The following is a 16,255-nucleotide window of genomic DNA, read 5'->3' on the forward strand; positions in this document are numbered from 1 at the left end:
AGAGACATTGGACCGCATTATTGCTAAATTTCAGCCCAAGCCTATATTACTCATACTGAATATAGTGCTCTGAGATGAAGTTATTCAAATTGCACTCTTTACATTGGTTCATTGATGTAATGATCCTTATTGGAAACTTAAAAAAAATTGTTTACAAGAAATATTACAGTCTGATTTCATAAATAAAACAATTATGCTTTTTGTGTGTTAACACTGTAGCTCATACTGGAAAAGGTAATCATGTTTCATAGTTGATTGAAAGTAGTTCTATACATAATACATACATACATATATATATATATAAACTATGTTATAAGTAATTGGAAATGCTTCTAAAATGTGTTTATGAGCCATGCTATACATGATTATTGTAACTGTTGATATTCCTTTTGTAAAAATGTGAAATGTTACAACTTGTGCTTATGTAGACACACTCTTTAGTCTCAACACAAAGGCAATGACTTCAATAAAGAGTATTTATACTAAACTGTAAAATCCTCTTCTCTTGCACTCATCACTCACTCATCACTGGTGTCTTGTGAATAAAGATTAGATCATATATTGTCACCAATGTAGGGATGACATTGGTCTTCCCACCAATGCAGATCAATATTTGGTGACTTATAGTTGAGAGCACAGAGAATAAGTGATTGGTCCACAGTCACTATATGTCAAAACTTGGACTTCTTGATTTCAAGACCAGCTCTCAGTATGCTGCCTCTTTCTTTCCCCAGTCATCCTAATTTACATCTTTCCACTGAACACACACGATTCTGGAAGAGTAAGTGAACTTGTTGACTTTGCAAATCCTTTCCTCACATAAATCCAATTTACTTGCATGTCATGGCATCACCTCTCTGATATCCTGGTCCTTTTTGAGAACGAAGGACAAACAACAAGGCTCTTAAGTGTTTTCTGAACTGAATTGAGAAGAAATATTTGATGAATTACCTGAATTTGTGACCAGTTACGAGTCTTTATCATTTGCTTTGGAAAACCAGTCTGACAAATGGGCAGGATGCATAGACTTGCCTGCATGTTGCCTATTATCAAGAGTGAACAAGGATCTATTGAAGAGGCAAGACAGATCCCCAAATGCAAACACAATTAGGAGCTTTGCTGCAGAAGGAAGAAGCTAATTGGATTACTCAGGGCAGCAGGAGGCTATTTCGAGAGAACATACCCTAGCACGGAAATGAAGATTAATCTAATGTTGTTCCTTAGAGAGAAGAAATTGTTTCCTAATGTTTAGCATTGTCGACTAGATCTCCTCCCTTCTATCACCTCATACTTCAGCTTGTGCAGGAAACAGAATCTCCGTTCTTAGAGAGAAAGAATTCTTTCCCTTTTTTTTTTCTGTTGGATATTGGCTCCACGGTCCTGCAGTAGTTTTCATTTAATGAGAAAACTTTGCTTTCTTGGTCCCTTCCTGTGTTTCTTAGAGGACTATCAGACGCAGTCCTTATTTCCTGGGTCTTAACTTGATATACTAACATTTCTATTCTGACCAAATGTAAGAACTTGTTCTGCCTATCATTCATCTTCATTTGCTTGCCAAGATTGGAGTAAGGTAAGTGTGCATGATGCAAGGATCTATTACCCTAGTAATTTGGCCCTATTCTTTCTTCACAATCCGCTTTTTTATTTACTGGAAATGTCCTCTCTACCACTAAATTCCAGTTCATCGTTTAGCTTGTTTATGCTCGACATGAAACTCTCCTAGCCCACCCCTCCCCTTTCATTGATTCTAGAGCACTTGTGACAAACCAAGATATGTGTGTGTGTGTGTGAAAGACAAAAAGAAGGGAAGTGGAGAGGAAGACAGAGAGTACCTTCTATCCCTTACTAGACTAAATTTCTAGAGGGCAGAGACTTCCCCCTCCTCTTGTATTTCTTAGTATCTACCAGAAACTTTTTTTATGATCTGGCTGCTTCCTCTGGGACTTTATACTGGGATTGACTGATCATGTTTCTTTTATCTTCCAGGTCGTTCAAGACCTAGCCTGCTGCCTTGTCCTGAGCTCTCTTAGGACTCCGTAAGGCACCATGAGCTGGAAGAAATGGAATCAGGAAAGCAAGGAAGTCCCTTTAGGAGAGTTCCACAGTAGTGGAAGAAGGAGAGAGCACCTGCTGAAGAGGCGGTTTCCTGCCCTGAGGTTCTTCTCTGAACCGGTTAAATGGAAAAAGTAAGAGATGGATGTGGGAGTAGAGAATGGGGAAGCATGGAGAAAATAGTGGGCATGGTATCTTTTTATAATTTGTGAAACTCTGTAGTTTATAGTACTCTCTTCAAAAGCGTTTCCCATCAAGTGTACTCCACTATAGCAATGCTGTTGGCTACAGTGAATAGTTAAAAATATTCCTATTTTATCTTTGAGGAACTAGGAAGAACTAGGAGGTCCAAGAACTAGGAGAAATGATAGATGACTTGCTCAAGGGCATAGGAGGCAGCAGGATATTATGCAAACATTGGGACTAACTTTGCCACATTTTTAGTTAGGAAGCCCCAGGCAAGTTAGAGAAACAGAAGCTAAAATTTGGAAGGTGCCTTGGAGCCTATATAACCCAACCCTATGTGACCAAGAACCTTTCACAATAGAAGGCAGTTCAATGGTTCAAAAGGCAGTCCTTTCCCCTATTTAGTTCAACTCGACCATGTACTAATGGAAACAATTCCTGCCTCCAAGGAAAGTGGAAAAAATCCCTATCTCCAAAGAGAATTACACTCAACTCAAAGAATGCAACATGTAGAAAGACAAGTGAAGAAGGTAATTTAATCAGTACCAGGGAGTGGATGCCATTTACTTGTTTTGGACAATTCTAATTATCTCTCTGAGCCTGTTCCCTCATTTTTTTTTTTTTTTTTTATGGAGAAAACAGTAGTCTTATCTATCTCCTTTACAGAATTGTGGGGAAAGTGCACTGCAGATATTAAAGTGACATGAGATGTCACATTAGTGACCACAAACCTTACTACAACTACCACTTCCAGATGCTGCTGCAACTTAGAACAGACAATTTTTCAGTGCTGCCCTTTCCCTCTGCCTCCCGATAGGATCCCTTTATTTTTAGGCCTCTAAAATTCAATTACTTTTGATGATGGACATTAAATGGAAAACACAACTTACTAAATGTGAGATTATAAGAATTTAGAGGATAGAAAATAGTCAAGAAAGGGTTCAAATATTATGTGTTACAAAATGGGGTAACTTGGGCTTTAGTTTTCTTATTTTTAAAAGGAGAGGTAGGAGTTAAGTAACTCAATTCTCTTCTGGCTCCATAGTGTGCTCATGCATTTAGGATTAGAAAGAGAAATGATTATAAGTAAAGACATATCTTAGGTAAGCCACTCGCTTTCCTCAAGCCTGTTTCCTCATGTGTAAAATAGATTTCCACTGTCTGTCAATCTTTGATCTTATGATAGCTCAATGATCCAATGCAAGTGGGAATGAGCCCTGTGCAATGGAAAGGACTGGAGATGAGAAAATGAATGAGGCCTGAAGAATTAGGATTGCAGAGAAATTTGAATGTCAATAACTGAACCCTGTTCCCTCACCTAAGATGACTATTACTTCCTTTACAGGTGGAAATCACCAGTCTCAGGATCAGTTCCTTCAGTTCCTTCCAGTCCTCTGGTAAACGGAAAACCTCAAGAAGGTGAAATTCAATGTCTTCATGGGACAAGCTCTAAAGAAGCCTTATTTCCCCAAGAGGGAGGTACTTGGCAGGGCATGCCCCTGAACAGTACATGTCCCAGGTGTGAGATCGTGAGTTGCAGGCAATGTGACACCCTGCATTCTGAACGAGACTTCATTGCTCATAGTGTGCTGGAGCACTATGACCAGGCTGGGAGCCAGAGAGCTGGCCAGTTGCACAGGGGTCATCAGAGGAGGAAATGGAATTGATGGTTGGGATCCCATCCACGAAACTTGACAAGTGAGTGAAATTGTCTTCATTAGCTTCTGCCTCCTGTTTCTTTGTCCTTTTACCGTTTTTAACAGCTTGGTCTACTCTTTCCCATCCTTGTACTGTCCAGTATACTTCCCTCAAAGAAAAATCTGATAATAACCTAATTATGCTGTTTGGGTTTAACCAGTTGACTTTGGATTCCCAAGGGAATATTCTCATTTAACAAAGGAAATTGTTTTACTTTAAAGGAATACATATCTAATGGTATAATTCCAGGCAGTATGACAATGAGTTTATAAGTAGCTGGGGTCTGCTTGAAGACTACACATCAGGTTAGGAAATTACCTATTCCTAGCTATGTTACTTATAATTCCCTGTAGAGGTTCCAGTTTATTTCTATTTTTTTCCCTAGAATCTTGCATCTTAGAATATACTGCAGCAGACTGCTGGCAGACAGTTTATCCATTAACATGCTATTGATATATATAACATTACATGTTCACACTTTAACCACATAGTGGCAAATATCCCTTGTCTAATAGGTCTCAATTTGAAATAATAGAATGCTTTGCTTGGTATTCATAAAAAAATCTGGGCAAGTAGAAAAGGTAGGTATTACCTCCATTTTATATACAAGGAAATTTAACTTGTTAAAATAGATACCTGGTCTCCTGACTCCTAGTAGAGTTCTCTCTATCAAAAAATTATACACATATACACACACAAACTTATTAGGTGGTTTTTGTTTTAAATATGTATTAAACATTGTAATTACAAAAAAATGCCCTGCTCATCTGTCCCTTTTCTGTACTTCCCTCTACATTAAAAAACAAGTTTTATTTTTTGTTGTGTGCTTTTAAAATTTACAATAGTAACTTGTTTAATGCTTAATGCCCAAACCCTAATTAACCATTTATGTGAGTTATGAGTAGTGATAAATGCTGCTTGCTCTAGAGTCTCTGATCAATGAAAAGAGCCTTCCTATTCTCTGGACCTCTTTCCTTTCCTATATAATTTCCCTATCGGATGACCACGTGAGTGAACGAAAATATGGAGATGAGATTTAAAAATCAGATTCCTTAGTTCCTCAGTGGTGTTTTTAATTTCCTAGAAAATGTTAAAGCTTAGAGGAAGTGTGAATTAGTGTTTGTGGAGAGAATGTTCATTCACATTGATGAAAATCACACGTTCTTGAATTAGTGGGATTGTGTGAAGAAACTATATGCAGTAGTTTTTAAAAATTAAAGAAAATCAGCATGTGCAAGTTATAGCACAAAATAATAAATAGGCACTTATTAAAAAGAAATATAACACTGGAGAAGATGAAAAGTCAGAAATGAGAGACTTTTTCCAGTTTCCATAATTTTTTTTTTTTAGTTATCTTCAAGGGAACCAGGTATGTATAGATAACATATGCTCGATCTAGAGCTTATATCAAACTTTTTCTGAGTAGCTTCCTCAGGTATATTATGACCCAGGGAAGAAGAACCAAAAAACTATTTCACATGAACGATCAGACTAAATTTCCAATAGACTGGTTAGCCTCAATAAATATTCCTTATACATTTTTATCTTTGTATTTTCAGTGGCACAATTCATGGCACATGATGTATGTTTTCGTGAATTAAAATCCATTTGGGAGGGAGGGGGAGGTAATAATAAAGTTCCCAAAAGGTAATATAATTATATCTACCTGCCCCTTATAGGTTTCAGGACAGGTAGGTATGAGTATTTTGACTATATATAATGATAGTGGTTTATAGTTCCATAGGCCCTATCTAGAAATAATAACATTTCCAAAATTCTCAAAGACTGCAAATAAAGTGACTGGCATAGGACAAAAGCCAAGGACAAATATCTTCTACTTCAAAGGATCCCATCTTTGGATACTACTTGGGTGTAGTCTAGATGTGACATGGGTAGGGGTACAGTCTGGCCTATGAGTGAAAGGCATTCCATATTTGATTGCCCAACAGACTCAAGAGTCTGTACCAGTCTAACTTTTGCTGAGAAAGAGATTCTTAGCATTCACCTAGTTACTAAGGCTGCTTCAAGAGTAAGGTGAACATGCAACCAATCAAACTTACAAGCATCCACTAGCCTGCAGAAGAGTTACATAACCTATATTTCTTCTCCCTCTTCCATCCCTCCCTCAAACAATAATGAAATAAAGAACTAGGGAGGAAGATGAGAGCCATTGTTCTTGGGAACTATGTAAGAAGAAAGGGTGTAGCTTTCAGAGAGTTCTTCAGATGGCTTGGTCAGCTCTTCCATTTCTGAAAAGGCACTTCACTCAGGCAAGGATGACCCTGGGGAAAGAGGAATCCAAGGCAGGACAGACTGCACTGTATTTTGACTTGTCCACTGATTAGTTTGGACCCTCTAAAGAGACAAAGAATCTGTTCTCTGAAGAAAAGAAAACAACTTTTAATCAAACGTCAATGGAAAGCATGTTTAGTTGAAAAATAAACATATCTTGTTAATTTCCTTCCTCTGTCATTGTGGAATGAGAGTGACCTGTGTTTGGAGAACAGGCAGCAGCTTCAATGGATCTCTCGATGCTCATTGGAGTACACATTTTACACATTCAAACCCGTAGTTCCTATTGCACATATCAAAACTGCTCTCCACTTAGCACCCTAAAAATCTGGTACCTCGGCAAATAACTTTTTAAAAAATCCAATTTATTATGCAGCTGAACACACAATATTCTGCAAAAATCATCATGTTAGAAATTTTAATAAATACAGTAAGAACAGATCTGAGACTGTTCATTGGCATTTTCTAAAAAATACTGAATTTCAAGTTGGGAATTTACTTCATAAATAGTTTCCTTGTCTTTTGTTGCCTGTTTTTTTTTTTTTTTGTTGTTGTTTGTTTGTTTGTTTTGTTTTTTTTGGTACAATTGCTCAAGTATTATCCCCATATAGCTAACCTTTCCTTACACATACAGTACATAAATCGTGTATCAACATACTTCATTAGGGAAGTGGTTGGAAGAACTGGATCAGTTAGTTACCAGAAAGGAACGTGGAGAAAAAGAAGCCCTGCTTTTGGCAAAAACAAAAACCCTGGCTGAAGAAAACCAAAGGCAACATATCTGAGATACTTTTGCACACACATACACACACACACACGCACGCGCGCACACACACACATTCACTCACTCACATGTGGGCACATGCGCTTGCGCATGCAAACACACATGTGTATATATACATATACACACATATTTGTGTGTATGAAGCATACATGCACACAACCATTAGATTTTCAGCAAGTCCTGATGGAATGATACCATAGTATAGAAATAGCAACAAGAAAAATCAACAGGTTTCCACAGGTTTGATTAAAAAAAAAAATACATCAATTTTTAGTTTGCACAAAGACACCTTTTTTAAAAGTCTCATTCTGAACGTAAAAACAGCCACTGGTTTTTACACTGTCCCATAATTGCTGTGTGTAAAGTTCTTGGCTGAGTTAGCATATGTTTTCATGACACAGAAAAATGAATATTTACATCACTGCTTAAAAGTACCAACTTTTAAAAAGAAGAAAACATCTAGTAGCTTTCTGCGTGCAAAGTCAGCAAGAAGTGATTATCCATGATGTTGATAGATTTTGTATTGGGTCTTTGTCAATCAATCAGAAGTAGAGTGCAATCAATCATGATCATTCAGGTTAGGTTGGAGATTTTTTTTGTTTGTTTTGTTTTAAACTTGGTGTTCCAGGATTTTGTTCCCTTTTTAATTAACACTTGTCAGGGCAGTGTTCAGTTTAGTGCAAATCCAAAATGAAAGCCAAACTAAACAAACCAAACCAGTAACAACAGCAAAAGAACAAAAAACACAGGGAGAAAAGCTGGCACTTGTTAAGACCGGTAATCTTTCCTCATGGTGTGTGCCATCCAGTTTACTTTAGTAGTCCAACTTTCCCTGAGCGCCTCATCAAATTTCTGCTTAAATTGCTTTAGTGCTTCTTCCTCACTCTTCCCCAAGGCCAAAGAGTCCTAAAACCAAAAATAAATTAGTGAATGAATGCTTGTGTGAAAAAATAAATTCCGACCTAACCCATAATATAAAATTGTGTACATACACTACAAAGGTCAATTCAATTCACATCCTATGAGTGTGCAAGCAAGGTTATGCTAGGAGTTATCAAAGGTTAAAACTGTACCAAGACTTTTGTGACACACAGGATGTGGCACCCTGTGAAAGATAAAAGTTCTGCTCTCATGGAACATATTATCCTGTTAACAGTTCTTTCCATAAAATTTTGTATTTTATACAAATAAGTTTCTTTTTAAAGCCTATTTTTTTTTCTTTTCGCTAATGACATATGCAATTATGTAACAATAACAATTCTTATAAGTAATATTTGGAAAGCAAAAGCAACAATAAAAATGTATATTAAGTTGGAAGCTAACCACTTATTAAATTCTATTTAAAGAAACAAACATTAGAACTTGTAGCTACTGTGGTGTAAATATGGCTCTTCTGATCAATGTGTATTTATATGTATAAATAAAATATGAATTAACTAAAGAAGATGTGGTAAACAAGAATAATGTCCTAAGTGAAGGGGCTGATAATCTTTCAAAAGTGGTATCAAACTGGTGACTCTTTGTATTAGTGGGGAGAAAATGGGGGGGTAAATAACTAAAACTTGAACCCAGAATACAAAGAAATGATAATGAATAGAAAAAAAAAGGAGGGGGAGGAGTATCAAAGAAGGTCTATTCACACATTCACATAAAAACCACTCTTTAACTATATGCCTTTTGCTGGCTGCTGATGCTTGGCCTAGGCTCTTGTAAACAAAAAAGAATATTTCTCTTTTGGTGACTTCCTACAAAGACACATTCTAATGATCTCTTCAGTTCTCTATCTTAATTGGAAGGCTATATTTCCAAATATGCTCAAATTAGAGCCTGTTACTACCCAAGCCAGACTGAATGTGTATATGTGTGTGTGTGTAAAATACTCATTAGAAGAAAATGGACTGAAAAAGGAAAATAAAATTAATTCATTTCAAGGTATTCAAATCTATTATGGTTTTGCCTCAGTTGTGTACTTTACATCTATTTAATTAACTGTAAATTAAAAACTGTAAAGTAGTTTGTCAGAAGCAGGTAGGAAAATGACCCATTAAGACCCTGAGACAACACTGGTGATGAGGGAGGAAGCACTTGCTAATTGCAGGGGAAGAAAACTGAATTCAAGGAAGAAAATTAACTACTGGATAGTTAAGGGAGTGGGACAGAGATGTTTAGAAAAGTCCTTAGGAAATATGAAACTAGCCAATGAAAGTTCCTAGTGGCAGAATGAGGTTTTTTTTTTTTTTTTTTGGTCCTTCATTCTCAGAGAGGACATGACATTAGGGAGGTGATGCCATGACAGGTGAGCGAGTTGTACAGTATGGTCAGGTGCACTGGACAGTTGGGAAAGCAGGATTAACTTATATTATATTATATTATGGAACTTAGCAAACAACCATAAACAGAATGCTTAGTAAACAATGTAAGGAGGAAAACAGTTGGGGTCAATGGAAGGAATGCTTTTAAATTATTATCTGTTTCCAAAAACACTTCTACATCTCCAAGTTTTTTTATTTTTTTAAATGACAAGATTTTTCTATTTTAAACTTATCAGTGCATGATCTAGAGTAGCAAAAGTTTAGAGGAACATGATAAAGATCATGATCATGAGGTCTTGGAATTATAATTAATCTGCTCATTACATATCAGTATTTTAATTTAAATGTAAATTTCAATTACTATCTTACTATCATTCAAACAAGCAGCATTTATTAAGCGCCTCCAATTTCCAAGGAACAACACAAAAGTGCTGACTTCCAGTGGCCTGCATTCTACTGCTTGAGAGTCAGCAGCTACACAGCAAAAAAAAAAAAAATTTTTTTAGGGGGACAGACTGAAGTCACTCAGGAGATAAGGAAAGGTTTTCCAATAAGAGGTGGAAATAGTGGTGAATTATGGAAGCTAATCAAAAGTGGCAGACATTGCAGTAAGGGGGAAAGAAGGTAGGCAGGAGAATCTGCAGAGACCTGCTGGTTATAGAGAGAGGGTCTGGAGGGTCTGACAAACTGCAAATAGACCAGCCTGGCTAGAACTGAGTATGTCAAAGGAAGTTGGAAAATAAATCTGGAAGGCAATAGTGAAAGATTTTAAATGCTACTCTTTGACTATTAAGAGATTTTGCCTAATAATTTGGAACATCTTGGAAATGATAGCAATAACACAATATAAGTAATTATGTTAAAACTGCAGTATTTGGTGTCTAGTAAACACATCTACAAAAGACTGAACTGCATGTTTTAATAACTAAGCTATTTGTCTCTTCTAAATCATTTCAGGGAATAAAAAATCCTTCCAAAAGTATGAAGTTTTACCAAATGTCATAAAATGGTTATTTTAAAATTAATCTTTTTTAAAAGGTTTCATTCAACTTGATTTTGTTCTGAATTCTAAATTCTCTCCCTCTCTTTTCTTTATCCTCTCCACTAAGAAGACAAGAAAAATAACTGCTGAAAATATGTATACACATACAAAACCAATGTCCACATTATCCATATTCCAAGGGGGAAAAAAAAGCAAGAAATAAAAGAAAATATGCTTCAATCTACTAAGTGCATCAGTTCTTTATCTGGAAGTGTAGAGAGCATGTTTCACCCATGAGTCTTTTATAATTATGGTTAGTCATTGTGTTTAGTTTTACTAAGTTTTTCAAAGTTAATTATTTGTATAATATTGCTTTTAATCTATACATTGTTTAAATTCTGCTTATTTCACTTTTTTCTTTTTTCTTTTTTTTTTAACTTTTTATTGACAGAACCCATGGCAGGGTTAATTTACAGCATTATCTCTTGCACTCACTTCTGTTCTGATTTTTCCCCTCCCTCCCTCCACCCCCTCCCCCAGATGGCAAGCAGTCCTTTACATGTTAAGTAGGTTATAGTATATCCTAGATACAATATATGTGTGCAGAACCGCACAGTTCTCTTGTTGCACAGGGAGAATTGGATTCAGAAGGTATATTATTTCATTTTCTATTGGGGCATTGGGAAACCATTTCTTACAATGCAATAGTAGTCTATCATATTCACATGCCATGATTTGTTCAGCCTTTTCTAATACATGAGCAGCTCCTCAGAATTTCCAATTCTTTGCTACCACAAAGAGATGCTATAAATATTTTTGTACATATGGTCCCCTTTTTGCTTTTTTTTGATTACTCTGGAGTTTTGATAATTAGCTACCACAACAAATTTCTTGTCAAGATTTAGGAATGGAATTCTGCATGTATTACAAAGTCAAGTTCTTACCTTAAGATACTGTATATCCTTGACTGAGGTGAGCTCAGGAAGTCCTGCTGTCAACATCAGAGCAAACAGAGTGATAAAAAGATTCCCATGCCTTCGTAAAATCAAGTAAGCATCTTCACAACATTGACGGAATCTGCAAGTAGCAAATCACATAGATGTGGCAAAGGAGAGAGCATGTTTCAGAAAAGAACTCTGACAGATATATGGTTTTCTAATGACTTATAAATTACTATGCTATATTTTTACCAGAAACTTTCACTTTTGAATGATGGAAGAAAGTCTACTCAGCTTACCTTACCAGGTAAATAATCTAATAATCATATATGTGCTTACATGCTTTTCTCTAAATTGAAATTGTATATATGGCAATATGGTAGCACAGTAGAAAAAGAGCTGAACCTGGAGTCAGAAAGGTTTGAATTAAAATCCATCTTCAGACTTGGATAAGTCATTTAACTTGTTTGTCTCAGTTTACTCAACTGAAACCTGGAAATAATAATAGAATCCATCTCCCAGGATCAAATGAGAATCAAGAAGAATAATACCTGTAAGATGCTATGATATGGGCATGCTGGGCACACTGCAAGTGCTTTATAATTGCAAGCTATTATTACTGTTTTTATTATTAATGATGATAATAAGTAGTGTAGTGAGTGTATGGTGACTATCGAATTTGGAACTGAATTAGATTTGAGTGGATAACAACACTTGGTTTCTTTACTTGGAGAATTCTTCATGTTGTGTTACATACAGGGAGCTTGCAATTGATAAAAATGATTAGCTGTATAATGTATATAACTATTATGTATGTGTGTATGAAATCATTGTTATTCAAACCAACAGGAATTATTCGCTCTGATTTCAGATAAGCAGAAATAAACTGATCCTAACCAAAGTGTTAACAAGTTCTATGTCTTTATTTTTAATTTTTTATTAACCTAATCACTCCAAACCACGACAACATCGAGGACTGAATTTGAAAACCGTGGACTTCTATTTCATAGGAGGTGGATTTTTAAAAAGTGCTTATTAAATTTAACACAGTAGGAAACAAAAGTTTCTGCTTGTGTCTCCTTCTGAACTTTTTTCTTCTATATATTTTAGATGTTTAGTGATCTTTTTTGCATCATTATCATCACCCATTAATTAAACTCTTAGAACAAAGTCAAGTTTGCAATGCTATAATCTTTCTCAAGAGCTATACACTACGATTCAATTTTTTTTTTCACAAAAATAAATAATTTCACCAATAATACTAAGAACTTTCTACAAACTAAGCAAATAATGGACTTTAAGTTCTGGGTTTATGGAGTTGAATTGAAATAGTAAATTCATTCACTTTCAAGCAATGGACTCTAAAAAAGGTAACCTTTCCTCTAAATAGAAACAATGAATAGGAATTGCTAAATTCAGCTGGCCAGATGAGAAAGTGTTAGACGCATTTAACCTTGACATCAGGGATACACTTACCGGCCAAACTTCTCTGTGTTTCCTGTTTTTCCTTGCTGAATGACATGAATGAAATCATAGGTAAGAATGAAAGGCACTCGTTCCCGTTTAATGCCAAATTTAGATTTGAAGTTTCCAAGAATATGTCCAAAATCGATGTGGAAAAGCTAAGAAAACAAATGGAATTTCATTGTCCCAATGACTGGACTCTCTTTGCTGATGTGTTTACAACAGAAAGACAAATCTCTCAGAAGTTGCAGGCCTATGATGCTTCATCTTAGCATTATGTGCCTAAAAGTCAAAGTATTTCTTTTCCCTTAAGAAGGGATTTTTTTTAAAAACATTTCTAAGTTTCTTAAGAGCAATATATATATATATGAGACAATATGTGTATAGTGGGAAAAAAAAAACAGATTTTTACTAAAAAGGCAATTTTCCATTTCTAGCTTTCAAGGAGCAATGCTAACTAAATTAGCAAAGGCTCTGTTTCATTAGGGAGAACAGTGGTTGCTGGATTCTTTACTGACAGAAAGCATTTATATCACTCCAAAGCTTGTTTCATTTATGAACATCAATCAGAACAGATCTGCTCGAAGTTTTAGATTCTACAAGTTCATTCTTTCTGTAAGTAAAATTAAAATAAGCCCATTCAATTTCAATAAGGCCTCTTTTTTTCCTGGTAAACTCCTGAACCATTTTTATATTTCAGAAAATACACCAGGAGCAGAGAATTTAAGTGAAAATATTCTTGCCTTATACATTTGATTAAAAAATGTTTTATGTACCAATGAAAATCACAGTGATTCATACCTGAGAAAAATTTCACATGCAAAGGAAGATATTTCATAAGAAACCACCTGGCCTAAATCTTTCTTCTCAATGATGAACATAAAACAGTATTATAATGCTGAGATTGTCCATTCAGATTTCTCAAAATGAAGACAAGGACTTTAAAGAAGTCAAAGGAGCACTGGAAGAAATGGGGAACTAATTATGGCTTAACTAATTAATACATCTCAGCACCGTCCTCTTCATCTTGTTCAGACTTCATAAGCACCCCAGTGTATGTTGACTTTATGTTCTGTTAATTAGGAATCCACTCCTTTCCTATCATCTCTCCTCACCTCTATTCTGAATCAATCCTTGCAGATTATATTTATTTTAAATCCTCATGAAGTAGATACACCCATATAATTTTAAATAAAATGTCTCAGTGACATTTCTAAAAATGAACAGAAATCATGGCAAGTATGAAGCATAGAGATAGAGGAACAGTGATAGGAGTTTTATCTCAGAAAAGAAAACCTAGAATGAAATCTATGGCTAATAGTTTGTCTAGAATTTCTGTAAGGAAAGAAGTAATTCATTTGGGGACATATGATAACAGCAACAACCCAGTATCCTTGGACTTTTCATTGAAAGACAACAAATAGTAACTTACCTGTCCAGTCTTCCTGACCATGATATTGTCACTATGTCTATCACCGATCCCTAAGACGTAAGAAGCTACACAGTAGCCAGCACAAGAGAGCGTGAACTCTTCAATGGCTCGATCTAAGTCATCCCTAAAATCGTCAAAAAACAAAAGGTAAATTTAGGCTATTTATGTTATCTAATGTTAATTCAATTCAATATCAGTTAATGCCTTATATGTAAAGAGGAAATTGCATTCAAAAGCTCGAGAAAGAGAAGTATATAAATATAACAACATGTGAGTTAGGCTTTGAAGGAAGAGAAAGATTTGAACAGATTAAAGATGGAAGAACACATAATTCATTGCAAGCATGAAGTAAAGTCTTACTGATTATATCACTAGTATTTTACAGACTAAGCAAAGTCATAGAAAAAGAAAAGAATGAATGTGGCTGTAAGGTAGAGAACATGAAAGTAAATATTATCAAACAAGAATAAAAGAAAAATTAAAAATAGGAAATGGCTTTCAATGCCAGGTTTAATCATTTGTACTTAAGTTGTTGGCAATAGGAAGCTACATAGAGACATGCATTATGAGTATAGTGTGAAAGCTATTATTAGGGCAGGGAGAGATTACGCATATCTGTCAGGAGGCGTTATTAAATAGTACAACTGATATGTATAGAACCTTTTACATTATTACCAATGAAAATAGAAAGAAAGGTATGAAAGCTATATTATTATACAAGTAATATTGCTAGCTTTTGGCAACTAATTGGATGTAAGAGGTAAATCTTGAAGAGCAGTCCATATTGGGGTCAAAATAATTCAAGAGATGCTCAGAGAGAATAACAAATATTGAAGGGGATATGAAAAAATAGGGGCACCTACAATCACGGTGGAGTTGTGAATTAGTCTGTCCAAAGGGATATAGCTGTGCAGAAATACCACCATGACATTTGTATTTCAAAGAACTCAAGGAAAATGGAAAAGAACCTATATATACAAAAAATTCTATGTATAGTAACTTTTTTTTTTTTGGTGGTAAGGAACTGGAAATTGAGAGGATGCCAATAACTGGGGGGAATGGCTGAACAAGTTATAGCATATGATTGTGATGGACTACTACTGTGCTATAAAAAATGAGGGAGATGCTGGAGATGCTTTTAAAAATCCTAGTAAGTTTTTAATATGAACTGATAAAAAGCAAAGCAAGCAGAATTAGAAGAGTAAGCTAGGGGAAAATATAGACCAAAAAATAATTGGAAACTAATCTTATACTAAAGAATGATTCGTGAAACAGCAAATCATAGATATAACTTCACCCAAGAAAATGACAATAATGAGGTCATACCAAAATGTGTGGGATGCAGCCAAAGTGGTAATAAAAGGAAATTTTATATTCCTAGAGTCCTACTTGCATAAAATAGAAAAAGAGAAGGTAAATGAATTGGGCTTGCAACTAAAAATGCTAGAAAAGGAACAAATTAAAAACCCTCAGTCAAACACTAAACTTCAGATTCTAAAAATAAAAGGAGAGATTAATAAAATTTTAAGAGTTCTATGAAAAAACCAACAAAATTGATAAACCCTTAGTAAATCTGATTAAAAAAAGGAAAAAGGAAAATCAAATTGTTAGTCTTAAAAATGAAAAGGGAGAACTCACCACTAATGAAGAGGAAATTAGAGCAATTAGGAGAGTTACTTTGCCCAACTTTATGCCAATAAATTCGATAAATGAAATGGAAGAATACCTTAAAAAATACAGCTTGCCCAGATTAACAGAGGAAGAAGTAAATTGGTTAAACAGTCCCATCTTAGAAAAAGAAATAGAACAAGCTCTTAAATCAACTCCCTAAGAAAAAATGCCCAGGAACAGATGGATTTACATGTAAATTCTATCAAACATTTAAAGAACAATTTACTCCAATGCTATATAAACTATTTTAAAAAATAGGGATTGAAAGAGTCCTACCAAATTCCTTTTATGATATAGACAAGGTACTGATACCTAAACCAGGTAGGTTGAAAAGAGAGAAAGAAAATTATAGACCAATCTCCCTAATGAATATTGATGCTAAAATTTTAAATAAAATATTAGATAAAAGATTACAGAAAATCATCCTTAGGATAATATACTATG

The 16,255-nt window shown here is 35.0% G+C and overlaps 1 protein-coding gene and 1 long non-coding RNA gene across 3 annotated transcripts in view; one reads left to right on the forward strand and one right to left on the reverse strand.

The window, feature by feature from the left end:
* Positions 1-571: 571 nt before the first annotated feature.
* LOC127554246 (uncharacterized) lies at positions 572-11,244 on the forward strand. 2 transcript variants are annotated; one of them, XR_007951923.1, is made up of 3 exons: positions 572-2,186; positions 3,584-3,936; positions 10,434-11,244. It is a non-coding gene; the product is annotated as an uncharacterized LOC127554246 (long non-coding RNA). The 2 variants fall into 2 exon arrangements; XR_007951922.1 differs by having other exon boundaries at positions 573-2,186; positions 10,437-11,244.
* The window catches only part of PIK3CB (phosphatidylinositol-4,5-bisphosphate 3-kinase catalytic subunit beta), a 166,804-nt gene continuing 157,121 nt past the window's right edge, over positions 6,573-16,255 (reverse strand). Inside the window, exons 21-24 of the mRNA XM_051985635.1 lie at positions 14,141-14,264; positions 12,721-12,866; positions 11,251-11,383; positions 6,573-7,918 (exon numbers count right to left, since the gene is read on the reverse strand). Of these exons, the coding sequence (XP_051841595.1) occupies positions 7,781-7,918; positions 11,251-11,383; positions 12,721-12,866; positions 14,141-14,264 (541 nt within the window). The 3' untranslated portion in view covers positions 6,573-7,780. The remainder of the gene's footprint in view (positions 7,919-11,250; positions 11,384-12,720; positions 12,867-14,140; positions 14,265-16,255) is intronic.

Source organism: Antechinus flavipes, chromosome 3 (genome assembly GCF_016432865.1).
Source record: "Antechinus flavipes isolate AdamAnt ecotype Samford, QLD, Australia chromosome 3, AdamAnt_v2, whole genome shotgun sequence".
NCBI lineage: Eukaryota > Metazoa > Chordata > Mammalia > Dasyuromorphia > Dasyuridae > Antechinus > Antechinus flavipes.